Below are 23,084 nucleotides of genomic sequence, written 5' to 3' on the forward strand. Positions count from 1 at the left end.
TATTGAAGGGTAGTTGACACACAGTATTACATTACATGAGTTTCAAGTGTACAACACAGTGGTAGAACATTTATATACATAATTCTAGGTTCCAGCTATCACCCTACCAGGCTGTTACAATATCTTGACTATATTCCTTATGCTATACCTTACATCCCGGTTACTAATTTATTTTACCATTGGAAGTCTGTCCTTTTTTTTTTTTTTTTGTGAGGGCATCTCTCATATTTATTGATCAAATGGTTGTTAACCACAATAAAATTCTGTATAGGGGAGTGAATGCTCAATGCACAATCATTATTCCACCCCAAGCCTAATTTTTGTCAGTCTCCAATCTTCTGAGGCATAACAAACAAGTTTTTACATGTAGAACAAATTCTTACATAATGAATAAGTTACATAGTGAACAGTACAAGGGCAGTCATCACAGAAACTTTCGGTTTTGCTCATGCATTATGAACTATAAACAGTTCAAATATGAATACTCATTTGGTTTTTATACTTGATTTATATGTGGATACCACATTTCTCTCTTTATTATTATTATTTTTAATAAAATGCTGAAGTGGTAGGTAGATACAAGATAAAGGTAGAAAACATAGTTTAGTGTTGTAAGAGAGCACATGTAGATGATCAGGTGTGTGCCTGTAGACTATGTGTTAATCCAAGCTAGACCAGGGCAATAAAACATCCACGTATGCAGAAGATTTCTCTCAGAACGGGGGGGTGAGGTTCTAAGCCTCACCTCTGTTGATCCCCAATTTCTCACCTGATGGCCCCCCTGCGACTGTGCCTGTCTTAGGTTGTTCCTCCCTTGAGGAATCTTACCCGTCTCTGGCTAACCAGTCATCTTCCGGGGCCATACAGGGAAATGTGAAGTTGGTAAGTGAGAGAGAAGCCTTATTGTTTGAAAAAGTTAGCTTTTTACTTCTTTGCATATTTATGCCCTGTGGCTTCTATGCCCAGCATTTGTCTTGAGGTATCTTTACCACTTGGAAGAATTATGATACTCGGTAAATTTGATATGAGGCACGAATTCTATTTAAGGGTTGTAATTAGGAAGGAAGAAGAAAAGCTATAGAAGTAGCAGGCGGAAGAAAACATGGGAAGATTGATTATTTCTTTGATATATCTTCTTGTAGAGTAACTTCAGCATGTATAGGTTTTAAGCTACTACTTAAATTGCACACACACATTAACATAATAGGAGTATAGTTACATAACCAAAGCATATCTGTAATTACCAGCCATCTGCAGTGAAACCAAGAAAACCAGTTAGGCACCTTAGGCATTTGTGAAAACTTATCTATGATATGGTGGATATTGTCCAAATGAACTTGAACAGTCTGAGAGAAATCAGACAAATTAAAACAACCCATTCCTGGGGACTGTTCACATGCCATATGTTCTTTTAACAATAAATAGTTTGTAGTTGTAAGACTTTGGAGCGCTACAATTTGCACTTCTCCAAATTCTTGGTTGAGTTCCAACAGTATAGATCCAGTCCAATTTTGTTGTTTTACTGTATGCACAGGCCAGCTTAGATATCTCCTTCCTCATTCCCATGGCAGGTCCAGGAACTGGTGGGATGAGTGCATCTACAGCTGTAGCAGTGCATGGATCTTTGTTGGGGTTTTTTGATGATCATCTTCTGGCATGAGTCTTCCAGAGGGTGCAGATGTTGGAAGTTCTTTTTCATATCGTATCTTAGTTCATTTTCGGGGTAGCCCAATTAGGCTTTGATCCTCTGTATAAACACAAACAGACCCTTTGCCTACACTTTTATATGCCCTTTATACCCTTGTGTAGAACTCGTTGGAGGTTACCACACAGGAACTGCCCTTTTTTTTTTTTTTTTTTTTTTTTGCTATCACTAATCTACACTTACATGACGAATATTATGTTTACTAGGCTCTCCCCTATACCAGGTCTCCCCTATAAACCCCTTTACAGTCACTGTCCATCAGCATAGCAAAATGTTGTAGAATCACTACTTGCCTTCTCTGTGTTGTACAGCCCTCCCTTTTCTCCTACCCCCCCATGCATGTTAATCTTAATACCCCCCTACTTCTCCCCCCCTTATCCCTCCCTACCCACCCATCCTCCCCAGTCCCTTTCCCTTTGGTACCTGTTAGTCCATTCTTGAGTTCTGTGATTCTGCTGCTGTTTTGTTCCTTCAGTTTTTCCTTTGTTCTTATATTCCACAGATAAGTGAAATCATTTGGTATTTCTCTTTCTCCGCTTGGCTTGTTTCACTGAGCATAATACCCTCCAGCTCCATCCATGTTGCTGCAAATGATTGGATTTGCCCTTTTCTTATAGCTGAGTAGTATTCCATTGTGTATATGTACCACATCTTCTTTATCCATTCATCTATTGATGGACATTTAGGTTGCTTCCAATTCTTGGCTATTGTAAATAGTGCTGCAATAAACATAGGGGTGCATCTGTCTTTCTCAAACTTGATTGCTGCATTCTTAGGGTAAATTCCTAGGAGTGGAATTCCTGGGTCAAATGGTAAGTCTGTTTTGAGCATTTTGATGTACCTCCATACTGCTTTCCACAATGGTTGAACTAACTTACATTCCCACCAGCAGTGTAGGAGGGTTCCCCTTTCTCCACAGCCTCGCCAACATTTGTTGTTGTTTGTCTTTTGGATGGCAGCCATCCTTACTGGTGTGAGGTGATACCTCATTGTAGTTTTAATTTGCATTTCTCTGATAATTAGCGATGTGGAGCATCTTTTCATGTGTCTGTTGGCCATCTGTATTTCTTTTTTGGAGAACTGTCTCTTCAGTTCCTCTGCCCATTTTTTAATTGGGTTATTTGTTTTTTGTTTGTTGAGGCGTGAGAGCTCCTTATATATTCTGGACGTCAAGCCTTTATCGGATGTGTCATTTTCAAATATATTCTCCCATACTGTAGGGATCCTTCTTGTTCTATTGATGGTGTCTTTTGCTGTACAGAAGCTTTTCAGCTTAATATAGTCCCACTTACTCATTTTTGCTGTTGTTTTCCTTGCCCGGGGAGATATGTTCAAGAAGAGGTCACTCATGTTTATGTCTAAGAGGTTTTCGCCTATGTTTTCTTCCAAGAGTTTAATGGTTTCATGGCTTACATTCAGGTCTTTGATCCATTTTGAGTTTACTTTTGTATATGGGGTAAGACAATGGTCCAGTTTCATTCTCCTACATGTAGCTGTCCAGTTTTGCCAGCACCACCTGTTGAAGAGACTGTCATTTCGCCATTGTATATCCATGGCTCCTTTATCAAATATTAATTGACCATATATGTCTGGGTTAATGTCTGGATTCTCTAGTCTGTTCCAAATGTCTGTGGCTCTGCTCTTGTGCCAGTACCAAATTGTCTTGATTACTATGGCTTTATAGTAGAGCTTGAAATTGGGGAGTGAGATCCCCCCTACTTTATTCTTCTTTCTCAGGATTGCTTTGGCTATTCGGGGTCTTTGGTGTTTCCATATGAATTTTTGAATTATTTGTTCCAGTTCATTGAAGAATGTTGCTGGTAGTTTCATAGGGATTGCATCAAATCTGTATATTGCTTTGGGCAGGATGGCCATTTTAACGATATTAATTCTTCCTAGCCACGAGCATGGGATGAGTTTCCATCTGTTAGTGTCCCCTTTAATTTCTCTTAAGAGTGACTTGTAGTTTTCAGAGTATAAGTCTTTCACTTCTTTGGTTAGGTTTATTCCTAGGTATTTTATTTTTTTTGATGCAATTGTGAATGGAGTTGTTTTCCTGATTTCTCTTTCTGTTGGTTCATTGTTAGTATATAGGAAAGCCACAGATTTCTGTGTGTTGATTTTGTATCCTGCAACTTTGCTGTATTCCGATATCAGTTCTAGTAGTTTTGGGGTGGAGTCTTTAGGGTTTTTTATGTACAGTATCATGTCATCTGCAAATAGTGACAGTTTAACTTCTTCTTTACCAATCTGGATTCCTTGTATTTCTTTATTTTGTCTGATTGCCGTGGCTAGGACCTCCAGTACTATGTTAAATAACAGTGGAGAGAGTGGGCATCCCTGTCTAGTTCCCAATCTCAGAGGAAATGCTTTCAGCTTCTCGCTGTTCAATATAATGTTGGCTGTGGGTTTATCATAGATGGCCTTTATTATGTTGAGGTACTTGCCCTCTATTCCCATTTTGCTGAGAGTTTTTAACATGAATGGATGTTGAACTTTGTCAAATGCTTTTTCAGCATCTATGGAGATGATCATGTGGTTTTTGTCTTTCTTTTTGTTGATGTGGTGGATGATGTTGATGGACTTTCGAATGTTGTACCATCCTTGCATCCCTGGGATGAATCCCACTTGGTCATGGTGTATGATCCTTTTGATGTATTTTTGAATTCGGTTTGCTAATATTTTGTTGAGTATTTTTGCATCTACGTTCATCAGGGATATTGGTCTGTAGTTTTCTTTTTTGGTGGGGTCTTTGCCTGGTTTTGGTATTAGGGTGATGTTAGCTTCATAGAATGAGTTTGGGAGTATCCCCTCCTCCTCTATTTTTTGGAAAACTCTAAGGAGAATGGGTATTATGTCTTCCCTGTATGTCTGATAAAATTCCGAGGTAAATCCATCTGGCCCGGGGGTTTTGTTCTTTGGTAGTTTTTTGATTACCTCTTCAATTTCGTTGCTGGTAATTGGTCTGTTTAGATTTTCTGTTTCTTCCTGGGTCAATCTTGGAAGGTTATATTTTTCTAGGAAGTTGTCCATTTCTCCTAGGTTTCCCAGCTTGTTAGCATATAGGTTTTCATAGTATTCTCCAATAATTCTTTGCATTTCCGTGGGGTCCGTCGTGATTTTTCCTTTCTCGTTTCTGATACTGTTGATTTGTGTTGACTCTCTTTTCTTCTTAATAAGTCTGGCTAGAGGCTTATCTATTTTGTTTATTTTCTCGAAGAACCAGCTCTTGGTTTCATTGATTTTTGCTATTGTTTTATTCTTCTCAATTTTATTTATTTCTTCTCTGATCTTTATTATGTCCCTCCTTCTGCTGACCTTAGGCCTCATCTGTTCTTCTTTTTCCAATTTCGATAATTGTGACATTAGACCATTCATTTGGGATTGCTCTTCCTTTTTTAAATATGCTTGGATTGCTATATACTTTCCTCTTAAGACTGCTTTTGCTGTGTCCCACAGAAGTTGGGGCTTAGTGTTGTTGTTGTCATTTGTTTCCATATATTGCTGGATCTCCATTTTGATTTGGTCATTGATCCATTGATTATTTAGGAGCGTGTTGTTAAGCCTCCATGTGTTCGTGAGCCTCTTTGCTTTCTTTGTACAGTTTATTTCTAGTTTTATGCCTTTGTGGTCTGAAAAGTTGGTTGGTAGGATTTCAATCTTTTGGAATTTTCTGAGGCTCTTTTTGTGGCCTAGTATGTGGTCTATTCTGGAGAATGTTCCATGTGCACTTGAGAAGAATGTATATCCCGCTGCTTTTGGATGTAGAGTTCTATAGATGTCTATTAGGTCCATCTGCTCTACTGTGTTGTTCAGTGCTTCCGTGTCCTTACTTATTTTCTGCCCAGTGGATCTATCCTTTGGGGTGAGTGGTGTGTTGAAGTCTCCTAGAATGAATGCATTGCAGTCTATATCCCCCTTTAGTTCTGTTAGTATTTGTTTCACATATGCTGGTGCTCCTGTGTTGGGTGCATATATATTTAGAATGGTTATATCCTCTTGTTTGACTGAGCCCTTTATCATTATGTAGTGTCCTTCTTTATCTCTTGTTACTTTCTTTGTTTTGAAGTCTATTTTGTCTGATATTAGTACTGCAACCCCTGCTTTCTTCTCACTGTTGTTTGCTTGAAATATGTTTTTCCATCCCTTGACTTTTAGTCTGTACATGTCTTTGGGTTTGAGGTGAGTTTCTTGTAAGCAGCATATAGATGGGTCTTGCTTTTTTATCCATTCTGTTACTCTGTGTCTTTTGATTGGTGCATTCAACCCATTAACATTTAGGGTGACTATTGAAAGATATGTACTTATTGCCATTGCAGGCTTTAAATTCGTGGTTACCAAAGGTTCAAGGTTAGCCTCTTTAGTATCTTACTGCCTAACTTAGCTCGCTTATTGAGCTGTTATATACACTGTCTGGAGATTCTTTTCTTCTCTCCCTTCTTGTTCCTCCTCCTCGATTCTTCATATGTTGGGTGTTTTGTGCTGTGCTCTTTCTAGGAGTGCTCCCATCTAGAGCAGTCCCTGTAAGATGTTCTGTAGAGGTGGTTTGTGGAAAGCAAATTCCCTCAGCTTTTGTTTGTCTGGGAATTGTTTAATCCCACCGTCATATTTGAATGATAGTCGTGCTGGATACAGTATCCTTGGTTCAAGGCCCTTCTGTTTCATTGTATTAAATATATCATGCCATTCTCTTCTGGCCTGTAGGGTTTCTGTTGAGAAATCTGACGTTAGCCTGATGGGTTTCCCTTTATAGGTGACCTTTTTCTCTCTAGCTGCCTTTAACACTCTTTCCTTGTCCTTGATCTTTGCCATTTTAATTATTATGTGTCTTGGTGTTGCCCTTCTTGGATCCTTTCTGTTGGGGGTTCTGTGTATTTCCGTGGTCTGTTTGATTACTTCCTCCCCCAGTGTGGGGAAGTTTTCAGCAATTATTTCTTCTAAGATACTTTCCATCTCTTTGCCTCTCTCTTCTTCTTCTGGGACCCCTATAATACGGATATTGCTCCTTTTAGATTGGTCACACAGTTCTCTTAATATTGTTTCATTCCTGGAGATCCTTTTGTCTCTCTCTATGTCAGCTTCTATGCGTTCCTGTTCTCTGATTTCAATTCCATCAATGGCCTCTTGCATTCTATCCATTCTGCTTATAAACCCTTCCAGAGTTTGTTTCATTTCTGCGATCTCCTTTCTGGCATCTGTGATCTCTTTCCGGACTTCATCCCATTTTTCTTGCGTGTTTCTCTGCATCTCTGTCAGCATGTTTATGATTCTTATTTTGAATTCTTTGTCAGGAAGAGTGGTTAGGTCTGTCTCCTTCTCTGGTGTTGTCTCTGTGATCTTTGTCTGCCTGTAGCTTTGCCTTTTCATGGTGATAGGAATAGTCTGCAGAACTGGGACGAGTGACGGCTGGAAGGACTTCCTTTCTTGTTGGTTTGTGGCCCTCCTCTCCTGGGAGAACAGCGGCCTCTAGTGGCTTGTGCTGCGCAGCTGCGCGCAGACAGGGTTTCTGCTTCCTGCCGGGCTGCTATGGAGTTAATCTCCGCTGTTGCTGTGGGCGTGGCCTGGCTCCGGCAGCTACTCCAAAATGGTGGAGTCGCCTTGGAGCAGGAGCGGCTGGGAGGCTATTTATCTCCGTAAGGGGCCTCCCTGCTCCCTGCAGCCCAGGGGTTAGGGTGCCCAGAGATCCCGGATTCCCTACCTCTGGATTAAGTGGCCCGCCCTGCCCCTTTAAGACTTCCAAAAAGCACCCGCCAAAACAAAACAACGACCACAAAAAAAAACAAGAAAAAAAAATTTTTTTTAATAAAAAAAAAAAAAAAATTTTAATTAAAAAAAAAATGGTGGTCGTTCGTTTTTCTTTATTCTCCGGTGCCAGCCTCAGGCCTCTGCTCACCGGTCTTTCTGCCCTGTTTCCCTAATATTGGGGTCCCTGTCCCTTTAAGACTTCCAAAAAGCGCTCGCCAAAACAAAGCAGCAAAAACTCAAAAAAAAAAATGGTCGCGCGCTTTTCTTATGTCCTCTGTCGCCCAGCCTCCAGTGCCTGCTCACTGTTCTTGCTGCCCTGTTTTCCCAGTATCGAGGGCCCTGCACTCTGTCCCGGATGGTGGGGGCTGGGTGTTCGGCAGTCCTGGGCTCCGTCTCCCTCCCGCTCTGCCTGCTCTTCTCCCGCCGGGAGCTGGGGGGAGGGGCGCTCGGCTCCCGCGGGGCCGGGGCTTGTATCTTACCCCCTTCGCGAGGCGCTGGGTTCTCTCAGGTCCGGATGTGGTCTGGATATTGTCCTGTGTCCTCTGGTCTTTATTCTAGGAAGGGTTGTCTTTGTTATATTTTCATAGATATATGTTGTTTTGGGAGGAGATTTCCGCTGCTCTACTCACGCCGCCATCTTCCGCCCCACCTAAAATATATTTTTGTAAATAAACTAGATTAAATTTAATGAATAGAAATTACTTACCCAAAGTTGTGGTTGTAAAAAGTATAATATATGAAAATGTATTTTAATATTGTGGTATTATGAAAAATGTCTTAAATATAACCACTTGCTATACTAAAAAATTCAGTGCTTAGACAACATCAGAAATAAATACACCACCAAGTACTCATTGAGGGAACAAGGAAATAGGAATTATTTTTAAAATATTAAATTTTAAAAATATTAAAATGATTTTTAAGAGGTTTAAAAAAACTTTTTTCAGTGTTAACCATTTTTTATAAAAAGTGAGCATATTCAACACATGATGTAAATAAGTAATAAAGTTACTAATTCTAAAACTTTGGTGTATAGAATGTTAATTTTATCCTTTAGTAACAAAGTCCTTTGGTGATCTTCATTTAATGCATTTAAAGTCAGGTTTAAAAAATATTGACCATTGAGTAAATACTTTTTCAGGATCAACTGCTAGTATTGATCCCATTGGTTTTTATATCATGAATATACTGTGTGTATTGAAAAAGCTGCAAACTAACCTGATATTAAATGTATTTATCTCAGAGGCTTTTTACCAGTCACCTAGGTAACCTTTTATACCCTGCACTTTCTGCATCTCTGGAATGTGGTGGTGCTTAGTTAACCCATGACCCCAGGGCCAGCTTATCATTCATGCACAGTAGGCACCATGCCTCCTAGGGTCCATGATACTTTTTGGAGGCCACATAAATGTTTTAATTTCTCTTAAAATCAGAATAAAATAACAACAAAAGAACATGGTAGTATTTATTTTTGTTTAAATTTAAAAAATGTAATGGAGGCAGGAGCCCACAAAAGGCCAGGGCCATGAAAGTCACCATGTGGCCCTGCATGACTCCTTACTGTATGACTCTTTTATTTCCCTTAATTCTGTACGAATTTAGGGAAAACATCTTAGAAAAACAGTAACTTGTGAATTTCATGAAAGATCCGAAGGTAATTGAAGTGCTTGGAGTGGAAAATCTCAGCTCAAAAGAAGGATATAGTTTAAAATATGCTTTATATAATGACCAACTCCCATCTTGATCCGTTGTGTTTTTGCATCTGTACAGAGTATGCTCATTTGTTTACAGAACAGGGATTTTTCACTCCAATGGCCACCAGTTGCTTAGGTCTCTTTAACCTATTCCAAGAAAACAACAGTTTAAGCAAAACTTTTCATGACAAGAACTGAAACTCTTTATTGACAATTTTGTGAGGTTATTTATCATTGCATTATACTATAACATCCACACAATAGTTGCCTTTTGTGCTGTAAGACTGGTTCTCTTTAAAATATCATTGATGATGCCAGGTGTTCTTAGGTAATTGCCTTGGTGTTTTAAAAAATAATGGTCATGATAACCAAAGACTGAAGACTGCTCATCAGTTAAATAAGAGAATGACTTTTCCTTCTTTCCCCCATTATTTTGGGAGGTTGTGAAAAATCTTACAGTATTGGGTGAACTTTCCACACCTTACTTAGTCTCAGTACAATTGTAGTAGCTTTGCTTCCTTTGCCTGACATACACAGGCATACATAACAGAGTACCTATTTCACTTTACATTTCCATTATTCCACGTTTTCCTTCATTACTTCTTTTCCCCTCTCCTTCCTTAATATAATCACACAGTTATGTATTATTTAAAATCACTGTGTAAAGGGCTTAGGGATATTTATTTTGAAGTTCCGTTTTTTTTTTTCTTTATGCTTTATTATTTTTTTTCCTATTTTTCTTATTTTCCTTCTTATTAACTTCTCCCACCCTCCAACTTTAAACACCACACACACACACACACACACACATTCATATTCACATGCATGATCGCACTGAAAGTTTGTTTGCATGTCTGTTTTGGGGTAACCTTATCTTTCATCCTGGGCAGGATTTGCTAACTCTCTATTGATTGTTTCACAGCCTGCAAAGCGATTCAATTTGTTCCTGAGGCGGCGTCTTATGGTAAAACCAGTGCTGAATGATGCTGCTTATGCTCTAGATGACTGCAGTAATAGCCTGAGTCATTGTTATTTCAGTGAATACTACTGATTTGGGGCACTGCCACTGAGTAGTCCTGAGACAATTGAGGTTTTAGAATGGTGATTCTTAACTTTTTTTCAATTTTACTAAAGATATGGTCCCTTTTCCTAAAAAATGTATTGTGTGTATATATACACACATATGTACACATCCACATGTATATTACATGCACACATACACAATTTACATACAGTTTCTGAGATTTATGAACCCTTATCAGGAATCCAGGTCTATAAACCTCAGAAAAACAACCTCATTCAAAGAAAAGCCACTCAGATGTGTGCCTAATCATAAGTAGTCATTTCTAAGAAAAAAATCAAATATAAACACATGCATTGTAAAGTATGATCTTAATGTCATGTCTTGAACAAAGCTAAAGAATGATGTGTTTTAATAGTATTAACTTATTTGTAGCAAAATTATCAGATTTTTCTGTCCCACTTGGGGCTCAACCAGTTTTTGTTAACAGTCCTGAGACAGTACCTCATGGTGATTTACAAGGCTACCCATGATTTCTCAGTGTGTTAAATATTTTTGAAGCTAGGGCATTACATAATGATGTAAATCTGAAGTTTCCTAGGTAGCCTTGGCTTTCAGAGAAGGCAAGTATATATACCCATTTTGACTGAACAGTCCGAAAAATAATTGGAGTCACTATTCTTTTAGCTACTTTGTTTATTCCCTAATAGTCAAACACTGTTAGTGTGATTTTTGCTGACTTCTTTGTGCACATCTTCTGTCACCAGAACTTCTCTTTGTGGACCTAGATGTAGCTTCTCCAAACAATAAGAAAGTGGCTGTCACAAACTTAGAGCAAAAGGATTATTGGCTGCTTTCCCTCTTATTTTTTATTTTGATCATATTTAGTCTAATTAGTTTTTTTTTTTTTTCTGCTCCAGTTGGTATCCACAAGTTTTGGTGAATCTCATAAGATATGCTAGTACTATGATGATTTGCAAGACTTCAGATAATTTTTTTGTTTTGTTTACTTTTCCCTTTTTTTTAGTGATTTACAATCAAGGTACAGTTTGAGTTTTCTCAGGTCCTTTTACTTTTTTTTAGGAAAGGGGAGATGACTATGTGTCCTTATTGGAGTACAGAGAACTCAGACATAACATTTGGCTTACTATATTTTGATATTTAACCTTTAAATTTCCTGTTTTTACTTGTTTATTTTTCCACTCATTTCCTTCTGTGCACTGAGAGCTAGTTTCAGAGACACAGCTATACATTCATACAGATAAAATGCAGTTACTGTGTTCATAGATGACAGATCAAATGAGATTTTTGTCTTATTGCATGACGATCTACATCTATTCCTTTTTATGGGTGATGCTGCCTGGCCTGACTTGGCAGAATCAAACAACATAGAACACAATAAAAGAAAGTCATAAACTAATATAGATACCGGTTATGAACATTAAAAACACCCAATCCCCCATTCACACATTAGCTGAAGCAATTGGGAAGTTGCCTATATTAAAACTTGGCATCGTAGAGTTAGAGAGCTCCCTGCCATCCCATGCAACCTGTTTGCATCATTCTAAGTATTCATATGTGGGCTATTCCAAGTATTCTGTTACATATAAACTCTGAAGAAGACCAAATCAGTGAAACATAAAATATCTTCTTTCTGAAACTCTTTAGTGTTTTTGCACTTTTGAAAGGGAAGGAATTAATGAATTATTCAACATGTGAAAGTTGGGTTTGTAAGTTTGACTTACAAATACTGAGAGAATTGATAACACAAATTTAGAGAATTGATTTTGGCTCACTTAGGGTAGTGATCTTGAAGGAGGTTTGCATGAGAGTTTATTTGAAGTGAAACTAGCTGGCAAGCTACCTGCTTTCTAATTTTTAACTGCATCTTGTTTTATTTTAACTTAGAAAATTGAATTAGAAAGTGGTGATTTTGTGAAAACATATTATAAGCATTATTACAAGTTTATTTTCTTGCAGGAAGAATCATTCATTGGTTTATAATTAATTACATCCCAGAGTAGTGGTGGCCCTGAATTATTTGTTGGACTAATTGGTATGTTGTTTAATGATGGTAACAGTCTCTCTCTGGTTATGCACTCTGGGATCAATATGTACATATATTCATTTTACATTTTGGTACAATTGTAGCATTTTGTCGTGTATGCACGTAGCTGATATGCTTAGCTTTGTCTTGAGTCTTCATTGTTTGTAAACATCTCCTTTATGGAACTTCACTTTCTAAAACAAGCTTAATTTCCCATTGATGAAAATGCTGCTTATCTGTCCTCACCTGCCATTTCAGGACTGAGAAAAATAAGTGGCCAAATTTTAGCTAATTCCTTTCATGTGTTTACCATTTGGAAATAAAACTATAATTTGAAGTTGTGTCGTGTGTCTCTTGCAGTTTGAAAAAGACAGACAAAGCAAAGATTCAATCTTCTTTCGAGACGGGACTAGGCAGATTGATTTTGTGCTTTCCTACGTCGATGACATGAAGAAAGAAGCAGACATAAAGGCGGTAAGTACTTACGGGAGAGCAACGGGAAAAACAGAAGCAGCAGGGCTTTTCCCATTGAATTACTTTGTAGAACTCAGAGGCCTCTGAAGTGTTACTGAAAGCTGAAACTAAGTGAAAAGACTGTAAAATAGGCACCCTAACAATACATACATGTGCAAAGTCTATTTTTTGGACATTTTGGACACTTAACTTCTTTTTAACTTTTTCCAAGTGATGTTAAATATTTTTATACAGCTCACTTTCAGTATTAGATGTGACCACCCAAATTTGAGGTGTATTACTGAATATAATATTTACCTTTCATGTGCAATTTTTATTTTGAAAATGTCTGGCTAATCCATTCTATCTGAAATAGCCTTCATGTTATGATCTAGTCCTTATCCTATTTTCTTTTCATTGTAACACATCACTTACTGAGCTTTTTAACTCATCTAACACCATAAATTCAGTTCATAAGACCAAGGACTCTATCTTGCTCATTGCTCTGTACCCAAATGCATATAACAGTGCTTGGAGCTTAATGGATGCTCAATAAATATAGGATCTTTGAAATAATTAAATAATACATTAATCTATATGCATAAGCATACATACACATTTATGAACATAACTTACATAGGAAATGGTCATAGAAAATAAAAATATAAATTTATAGAAACTATCCCCATAGGACCCTGTACATACTCATTTATGTCCCTTTCTTCCACCCTTTCCCTGGAAACCCTTCTACCCAGACCTCTGAAACTCATTATCATCATTTCCATGTCTTCTCTGAATGTCTCCTTCAAGCCTGGCTCTTCATTGAGGTCCCTTTCCTTCCCCAACAGTTCTCTCTAATGGTGGTGGTATTTCCTTTTAGATCCTTTTCTGGAGATGGGTTAATGTCTGCCCTCCTTATATCTTATTGTTGGTTATAGTCCCTGCTCCTTCCCTTATCCCCCAGATTTCTGAGCTTTAAACTCTCATCAGATTTATCACCACACTCCATCGTTGTTATCATTAATCAGTCCCTGGGTCTTCCCTTTTATTTCTCAATAGTTTTAGTACCTGGTTCACTATCTTTGTCTCCAAATACCCCACTCTTAAATTACTGATAATCTCAATGCATACATAGATGATTATTTTGGCATCCTAGCCTCTCTGTTCCTTGAACTACTTTTTTCAATTAACTTAGTCTCTAACTCAGCCATTCATTCCTCTAGAACTTGTCATTTCTAATAACTACAAATATTAATACCATTCCAGGCACCCAACTCTCTGACCAAGCCCTCAAGTCTTGCTGACCAGTAGTACCCTTCTTCCTTCAGCTGCCCCAGAACCAATTAAGATACAGTTAACCAATGAGATACAATTACCTTAACCCCTTTTTATTGCCTTTCCTTATCCATCTCTTTCCTATGCTTATAAGCTTAAATTTCACAGTCAACAAATGTAATCACTCTATTACATATGCCAGAAAATCTGGTGCCCTTTTCCAATTGTACTTACTTGGCAAAACAAGTTTGGTTAAACCCAACTTTCCACCTTCTCTATGCCAGAATCATGCAAAAAAGGCATACAATCCAGTTCCCGATTTTACCTAATTTGTGCCCATGGACCTCAGCTGGCTCCTTAATGCTGTCTAACAATCATACTATTCTGTTCTACTTAGTTTCTCACTCTCCTGGATGAATGTTTTATAACTTTTCTCTCTCCTTACACCTCTATTACTTTCTTCCTTCCCATTTTCAAGCTTAGCTGACTATATTTTTCTACTTCAATGAGAAAACTGAAGCAAGTAGAAGAGAAATTCTCAATTCCATTACTGCATTTGTCCACCGCCAGCATCTCCACCTGTATAATCTACCTTTCTTCCTGTTACTATAAACGAACTATACTTCTGTCTAAAGCCAACACCTCCACTTGTGCTCTTGATTCCATTTCTTCTTGCCTACTAAACAGGCATCACCAAAACCCCCCTCCCAGGTTTGGTGATTCATTAGAAGGTCTCATAGAACCAATACATGGTCATACTCAATGGCTTTGTTTTACTGCAGTGAAATATTACAAAGCAAAATCAGCAAAGGTGAAAGATGCATGGGGCAAGATCAAGAGAAAACCAGGAGCAATTTTATAAGAGTCCTCTCCCAGTGGGACTGATGCAGGATGCACTTAATTCCGCCAGTAACAATGTATGACACAGACAACATGTGAAGTGTAGACTACTAGGAAAGCTCTTTAAAGACTCAGTATCCTAGGATTTTATTGGGGGCTGGTAACCTTCTGCCTAGCACATGCCAACATTTCATAGTTGAACAGCAGGAACACAGATGTTCAGCATAAACTACATTGTTTGTGTAGTTCAGATAAAATGAGTCACTCTTATCAGTTCTGAAAGTAGGAACCCTCCTGAAACCAAGTTCCTAGACACCAGAGCCAGCTTTGCAGATAGGCCTTTCTAAGGACAGCAGTTTCAAGCCTGTTATATTAATTCTTAATGTACACCTACTTAGGGATATTGCTCTTAAAATTCTTTCCTTTCTCTCCTAAATTATATTTTGTGTTGTTCTTTATTGGGCAGTTTCCTTTAACAACTGTGATGTTAATTATTCCAATATTTTTTTAAAAAAGCAAAAACAAAAACCTTCTCTTGATCTGTTTCTCTGCCAGCTGCTATCCATTTTTCAATTTCCTGTCTACCCATTTTGCTAAAAACCCATTCTTATCATGCATTCCCCTCCCCCTCAACTGCTCTGCTCATCTTCATATAAATAAATCCGATGATCAAGTCTCAACTCTCATCTCACTTGACCTGTTGACAGCATTTGCCACAAATTGTCATTCCCTTCTCTATTTTGTATGTCCTTCCCTCAGCTTTCACAACTTCACATTCTCTTAGTTTTTCTCTTGCTTCCATATTCCCTAGTTGCTTCTTCTCAATCCTTTCTTCTCCCTGATCCCTTATTATTGTAGGGCCTCAGGGTCTACTCCTTAATCTTCTTTTCTTAACCTACGTGCATTTCTTTGATGATACATCCCCTTCCACAGTTTTAAAACCACATCTCTGCTAATTCCAAAGATTACTTTTCCAGTCCATACTTCTTCCCAATATCACGGTTCTGCATCTCTCCTTAGAATTCTCATAGACATTTCACTCAGCCAGTCTAAAGTGAACTCCTGAATTTCCCCCCAAGTCCTGATCAATCTACAAGGCTTACCTATCTGCAGTTATTCATCATACATTTCAGTAGTTACAAAGGATGGAATTTACAAAATACTGTAAATGGCCCAGTTAAATCACTTTTTATAATATATTCACAGAACATAAATACACAGAAATCTCTCAGTCACCACCATTCATTAAAAACATGAATTATAGGGAATATAGGAAGAAATCTTTTTTTTATAACACCAGAAATTTTAAATCATTTATTTTTCTCCTTCACCTAAAATTTCCATTCCATTTTCCCCACAAAAATTTTCCTAATGTAAATGTTTTATCTTTGGATGTCTTTTATTGTTTGTTCAATCATAAGTTTGCCGCAACAAATATATGTGTATGCATAGAATGTTTTTATTCCTTTTAACCACAAAAGTCTAAGCCTTGAACTTTTTTTTTCATTGTGAATTTCTGTTTTACAGTTGCACAAGTGCATAACTGATAAAACATGGAATATGTTACAAAATTTGACAAGTAATTATTAAAAATAAAAAGTAAACTTAGTATAAGTGTGTCAATTAATGAGCTGGACAGGAGGGCTTTAAAAACTATTTTCTTTATTTATACATGAATGGGAATTACTCTTAGAATGAGATGGTTCCACTTTAACCACATTCCTCTTTTGCTTTTGTATATGAGTATAAAGTAAGCTTGTTCAGATAAATAAGTAGATTAGAATAGAAAGATAATTGTTTTAGCAGTTTTCTTACTTTTTGAACTCCTAAATTCTGTCCCCAAATTACTGTTATTTATCATAAAAGCAATGTTAAATTGTCAATCTTATTAGCTCACTCTTCAATTTTGTTGAAGAGCAAAATTGGTGACCATACCCCTTGCAAAAGCATTCGCTGTCACTGTACTGGTTTGAGTGCTTCCCACGCTGACCTTTTTTTCTTGGTTTCCTGGAAGTTTGCACTCTGCCTTACTCTGGTAACATGGAGAAGGGCAATTATGGAAAGTAGCTGAGAAGGACCACCTGTACCACTAACATAGACCTATTCTCACGAAGTAAGCTTCGCAAGTGGAGAGAAAGAGCACGTTAACATTATCTTCAATTTCTTGTAAAGTTGAAGATACCTCAAGGTAGTATATATCCATTTGAGGAGAAGCATCCCATAGTATCCTAGTGAAGCTTTGTAAAGTTTCAGTTACTATGAAATTTTTTCACACTTAAATTTTAATGAAAGCCAAAAGATTTTTCAAAAGGGCATTGAATTAAAGCGCACAAGTAATGATTATTTGCATTTAATTTAATTTAATTTTACTTTTCCCAAGTGAAGCTATTCTATTCTTCAAGAATAAAAAGTCCTGATGATATTTTGGCTTAAAAATTGCATTAAATATATCATTTATTTGATGAGTACTGATATCTTGAGACTACTGAGTCTTCCCAACTAGGAGTATATGTCTCCCTATCAAGTTTGTTATTTTATGTTATTCAGTAAGGTTTTATGCCTTTTTTCAGAAAGAGGTCCTGCACATTCCCTGGAGATTATTCCTAGTTATATCTAAGGATTACAGTACAGGTAAAAAGCAGTGCACATCATAGCACTAAGATGGGGGTGATACATGGAGCACTTCAATATACAACCATAGGGGAGGGGTGGAGGACCATCTGGAGGCAGTCATTGTGTAACAAGTCTGTTTATCATTGGGAAAATAGAAGTGCTTTACATAACTCTACTGATTTATCTTTCCACAGGAAAGGAGAAAAGAGTTTGAAGAAAATCTCAGAAAAACAGGTCTTGAGTTGGAAATTGAAGATAAAAGGGTAAGTGTAATTGTTAATTTATACCAGAATCTTGGTGTTTTAAGTGGTTTCCTCCTGCAGTGGCCTTTGACTGGGTAGGCTTTGTGTTTGGAAGCAAGGCAATAGCTTTTTTTGGCTGCAGGTGTGGGTGCGTACGCTGGGGATTGTGGGGCATGGCTCTTCCAGGTGGGTTAAGTAGGACCGTACTCTGAGTATGAGATGATGAATGGAACACTTTCAAACTAGCCAGACATAATTCTATACAGGATATAGAGAAAGTGAGGACATGGTTTTGTTTCATATCTCTCATTTTGAAAGCTCCCTATAATCGGCCACCCTAAGTTAACCTATCTCGCAGCACAACTTGCTTTTTAAGCCACTTTTTCTGTTCATGAGTGTGACAAGTTTTTTTTTAATTCCTGCATCTACTGGTTTTCTAGAATTTCCTTCAAAATAATTTTTAAAAACCTATTTTAGATCCCCCTCTGCCCATGAACTGTAATCTAATACTCTCTATTTTTAAATTAATACTCTAGTTCTTACTTATTCTTGTTTGCACTGAACTAACAAATTTGTACTACACCACACAATCTGTAACTTAATTTCTCTTCTCCTGTCTAATGGACCCTTATTGCCTAAAATTCTTCCTCTGGTTAGTCTATGCATAGAAGCTGGGTAAGAAGAGTGAGTACATCTTATCTGTTGTATGTATTCCTCATACACCGCAAGCAAAATTCAGAGCTCATAGCTAGTTGCTAAAAGCTAAAGAGATTGCCCAGAACTACGTATGTGTCTGGATTTCAGGCTAGTATACATTGACCCTGAAATATATTTTTAAAAATGCTCTTTTTGTCTCTGTTACACACACATGTGCAAACATATACTCACATACATACATGTATATGTAAGTATTATATACATATAATATAAAGTTCCGTTGAAAATTTCAGTAATTCAAAATGCTGTGACATCTTTAATTTGTGTGAAGTTTTGTAAAATTTTGTTTCTCTAGTCAGCTTAGTAACACTGAGATTAGTAAGCTTTCTGTTATTTTGCCTCCTTTTTATACAGAACTCTGAAGATGGAAGAACTTTTTTTGTCAAGATCCATGCCCCTTGGGAAGTATTGGTTACTTATGCTGAAGTGCTGGGGATAAAAATGCCCATTAAGGAAAGTGACTTCCCCCGAGCCGAGAGAATCCCATTTAGCTATATGCTCGGGCCTCTGAAGCTCCCGAGGAATGTGAAGCATCCTCATCCTGAATACTTCACGGCCCAGTTCACCAGACATCGGCAGGAGCTCTTCCTCATTGAAGACGAGTCAAGCTTCTTCCCATCCTCAGCCAGAAACCGAATTGTAGGTAGAGAAGACCTTTGGGCACGTCCCTTCCAGGGAGGTCGATGTGCCTCTGTGTGCTTGGGGACTTGTGCATGTGCAAACCTGTGTCTGCGAGTGTTTCTGTGTCCATTTCAATGAGTGTTTGTTAGTATTGGTAAGTTTGGGGATTCGCCTCGACCGCTTAAACCTGTTAACCTCCCTAGTACCCAGGATGTTGTTTAAAAACAAATGGTTAACAGTGTGGACACGGTAAAGAAAGGCAGCTTGCGATACTGGAGAAAGCTCTTAATTGAGACCCAGAGGACTTTGGTTTTGTAAGATCTTTGTAAAATGTTTTTAGAATCTTAGAGTTTGGTTTTATAAACTCAGTGCGTAGTAGGAGGAGTACTGGTCATTCCAAATGGAAATGTAATGTTTTAATTTCTTTATATATAGTAGCATTTTTGACACCTCAGAACTTTTTCCCTTTCATTTAGAACCATTTTCAGTCTTTCGGATAATACTACTTCCTCTTCATATATAGTCCTAGGATCTTTTAAGTTTCCCACTAAAAACCCCTCCCCAAAGAATCATGTTTCTGTGCCACTGTTTCTTTATTTTAAGACAGGAATAATATCCCTCTCACAGGTTGCCCTGAGAAGTAAATGAGTTAAGGTACAAAAAGCTTTGAACAATTTATGGAACATAGTAAGTGCTTGATAAGTGTCAAATAATACCGTTATTCTGACTTTAGAGGAAAATGATTTAGGTTCTTTGCTGCTGTTACCCCTTCTGTCTCTCACCTGTGAATGTAGCTACAGGGCCCTAACAGTCACGGGACCCTTCCCCTTGAGATTGCTTACTGTCTTACCCTAAGCAATTAGGGATACTATTTTCTTTAGGTTCAGCACTTTTAAGTGTCTAAGAAGAATTTCTAAATTATCATTCTTTCTAGTTCCTAAATCTATTTTTTAAAAATTCACTGACAGGAATATTAAACAAAATGTAATGCCTAGAATTTTTGTATAAAAATGTAGATCCACAGACTTGAGATTTTCTCCCTTTTCTTACCAGGATTAGGAAAAACAAACCTAAGAAGCAACATTTCAGGGAATAAAAAGCATATGACATGAAATCAGAAGACCTGGTTTCAAGTCATAACTGTGCTACTTTCTATATAATATAACCTCTCTTAACACAGAGAAAAAAAAATTAATACAGGCATTATTGTAAGAATCAAATGAAAATCTATGTGCTGCACTCTGCAAACTTAATGTACTTGAGATACTTTGTAAAGTTACTAACAAAAAACCAATGAATCTGTACTTACCAGTTAGGAACTTGATCAGGTATAGAAATGTCAGTATCCATTTATCTTGTTCTTTGTGAAGAGTGCCTTAGATTAATTCAGCATTAAAACACAACGATTTCGCCTTTTTTATAGGGGAGCAATATTATTTGTACTCTGTTGAGGAAGTTATGTGGGAGATCATATAGAAAAGTCCCTCCATTTCTATCCTCATCCAGAACACTGTGGTTTGTGTATGTACAAACTGAACATATTACAAGAGTATCTTAATGTTGCCATAGAATTTAATACCTTTCAAAGCATCTTCATAATCATTATTACATTTGAGCCTCATGATATATGTTTCATAACATCTAAGATATAGCTGTGACATATATTTTGTTATACATGTCCACTTCTGACAGCCATTGAGTTTGTTTCCAACTTTTCTGATATTATAAACAGTTCTGCAGTTTACAACCTGTATTTATATATTGCAGCATATATGTAAATTATTCTACAACGTAGATATCACAAGTAAAAGTTATGGATGTAAGGCCATGAGCATTTAAAATTTTATGTGTATTACACTATCACCCTTTACAAAAAGATGTACTAATTTAGAGTCCTAGTAATAGTATATGAGAGTGAATAGTTTTCCATATATGTTTGTTGACACTAGAAATCAACAATCTTTCTTTTACTTTCTTGAATTATAACATAACATAAATAGAGATAGGCCCACAAGTCGTAAACATACAGCTCACTGAATTACAACAAAATGAACACAACCACCCAGTTCAAAGAAAAAACCTTCCTAGTCCCCGGAAGCCCTAGTGCCTCCTCCCAGTCACTATTCCCATCCTCAGTGGAGGTTGACTCGAACATCTGACAGCAGAGATTAGTTACCCTGTTCTTAAAAATTTATAAATATGAAATCAATACAGTATGTATTCTTTTGAGTCTGGCTTCCTTAGTGCAACACTTATTTTGGTGATTAAATTAGCTCTTCAAAAGCTTTGTTAATTCATTTTCACTGCTTTGTATGGAACTTTATTTGTGTATGTGTCTGATTTTCATTTGCATTTCTCTGATATAAGTGAAATTGACCTTGTGTATGTTTATTGGGAATTTAGATAAACACTCTGTGAAGTCCCTGCTAAAGTCTCCTGTCTGTTTTTTTAATTAGGACTTGCCTTTACTTTTTGACTTGTAGGAATGTTCATATATTCTTTTTATAAGCCTTTTATTCATTTTATATGTTACTGATCCTTTCCTACTTTTGTGCCTCCCTTTTCTTTCTTTTAATGGTTTCTTTTGAGTAACAGATTAAAAACAGATGTTTTTAATTTTAATATAGTACACTTTCTCAAGCCTTTACTTTATGAATAATGCTCTTATTCTTTAACCACTACGATCATGAAGTTAATTTCCTTTTTTAACTTCTGTAAGTTGTATTATTTTATTTTTCATATTGAGAACTACATCCACCTGGAATTAATTTTTGTGTGTGGTACAAGACAGAGGTTGATTTTTTTCTCCCATATGTTAGTCATTTGATTTGTACCCGTTATTGAAAATATTCAACTTTTCATACTGTTTTACAGTTCCAGCTTTGTCATAATTCAAGTATATATGTTCATAAGACTCCTTCTGAGCTCATGATGCTTTGATGCCCATGATTCTCTGATGTTTTGATTTCTTTGTCTTTTTTTGTGTCAGTACTGACCATGTTGAACTGTACCTGAGTTCTATAGTCCTGGAAAACAGGGGCAGTTAAAGAAACCCCCTTCTCTTCTCATTCTGGGTAACTGCTCACTGTAAAGAATTCACCCTTCTCCATGTGGTTTAAAGACTATTCATATATAACTGCCTATACCTAGTTTGATATAATAGCACCATTTGCCATGTAGTTCATCCTACATTCACCTGGTAATTGAGATGTACATCTATGTTCGTTGTCTTTATGCAAAGAAAAAATAAAATTTCTCATGTCTCTATGTTAAGCAGGCAGTTAGAGCTTGGAGCCAGGTGCCCAGGCTGCTTCCCCTGGAGATGGAGGTAGGGATGCCATATTTCTTGAGGTTTGCATATAGAAGAGATGGCTGCCAGACAACCTAAATCCTCCTGGGTTGTCCAATGGGCAAGAGGTTTATTTAGCTTTAAAAAAGTTTTACATACATCTCAAAGAGATAAGGGAATAATTCATGATCACAAGTTCTCTAAAGGAATGAATGCTCCAAGAGAAAAAATGCACACAAAGTGTCTTTCCTTTTAGGCACCAAGGAAATATTTCAGTTTCTTTTAGATCTCTACTTAACTTTAATTTTCTCCTTCTATTATTACTTTATAGTAAGACCTACAGGCCTTCTACAAAGCTATTCTTTGTTTCATAAATAGTTAGTTGAACTATTTATCCCCCACTGATCCATCAAAACAAAGTATTTAGCTGAATTGACCAAAATTTAAACTTTTCCCTCCCTATTGGACGCTAAACCTTGATGTATCCTCAACCTGAGCCCACACTGTCATGTAGAGTAGCCTTCCTTAACATAAAGAAAGACACTCTGAACCTGGCTTACCTCTCCCTAGAAAAGGAAGGTTTTTTCCTCCCTTTACAGATACTTGCAGATCTACTACAATATTCTCCTTCACCCTTTTGCAATAATCTTTTTGAGTAGTCTTTTTTTTTCCCCTAAGTTGATGTTTCTTTTTGTTTGACAATACTGTGCTATAGTTTTTACCATAGCTTTATAATAATAAGTCTCAATGTCTGGCAGAGTGAGATTTTCCACTTTGTTGCACCCTAAGACTCAGGGTTCTTATTTTGGGTGAATCTTTCCT

The 23,084-nt window shown here is 37.2% G+C and overlaps 1 protein-coding gene across 5 annotated transcripts in view; it reads left to right on the plus strand.

The window, feature by feature from the left end:
* The window catches only part of ANO5 (anoctamin 5), a 112,704-nt gene that overhangs the window by 49,615 nt on the left and 40,005 nt on the right, over positions 1 to 23,084 (plus strand). For 3 of the 5 annotated variants that reach the window (XM_036932724.2, XM_036932725.2, XM_036932726.2), the window contains 3 exons: positions 12,573 to 12,686; positions 17,588 to 17,656; positions 18,707 to 18,991. In XM_036932724.2, the coding sequence (XP_036788619.2) occupies positions 12,573 to 12,686; positions 17,588 to 17,656; positions 18,707 to 18,991 (468 nt within the window). Of the gene's footprint in view, positions 1 to 10,066; positions 10,109 to 12,572; positions 12,687 to 17,587; positions 17,657 to 18,706; positions 18,992 to 23,084 lie in introns of all 5 variants that reach the window. The other 2 variants (XM_036932722.2, XM_036932723.2) reach the window with 1 other exon arrangement.

Source organism: Manis pentadactyla, chromosome 9 (assembly GCF_030020395.1).
Source record: "Manis pentadactyla isolate mManPen7 chromosome 9, mManPen7.hap1, whole genome shotgun sequence".
In the NCBI taxonomy this organism is placed as follows: Eukaryota; Metazoa; Chordata; class Mammalia; order Pholidota; family Manidae; genus Manis; species Manis pentadactyla.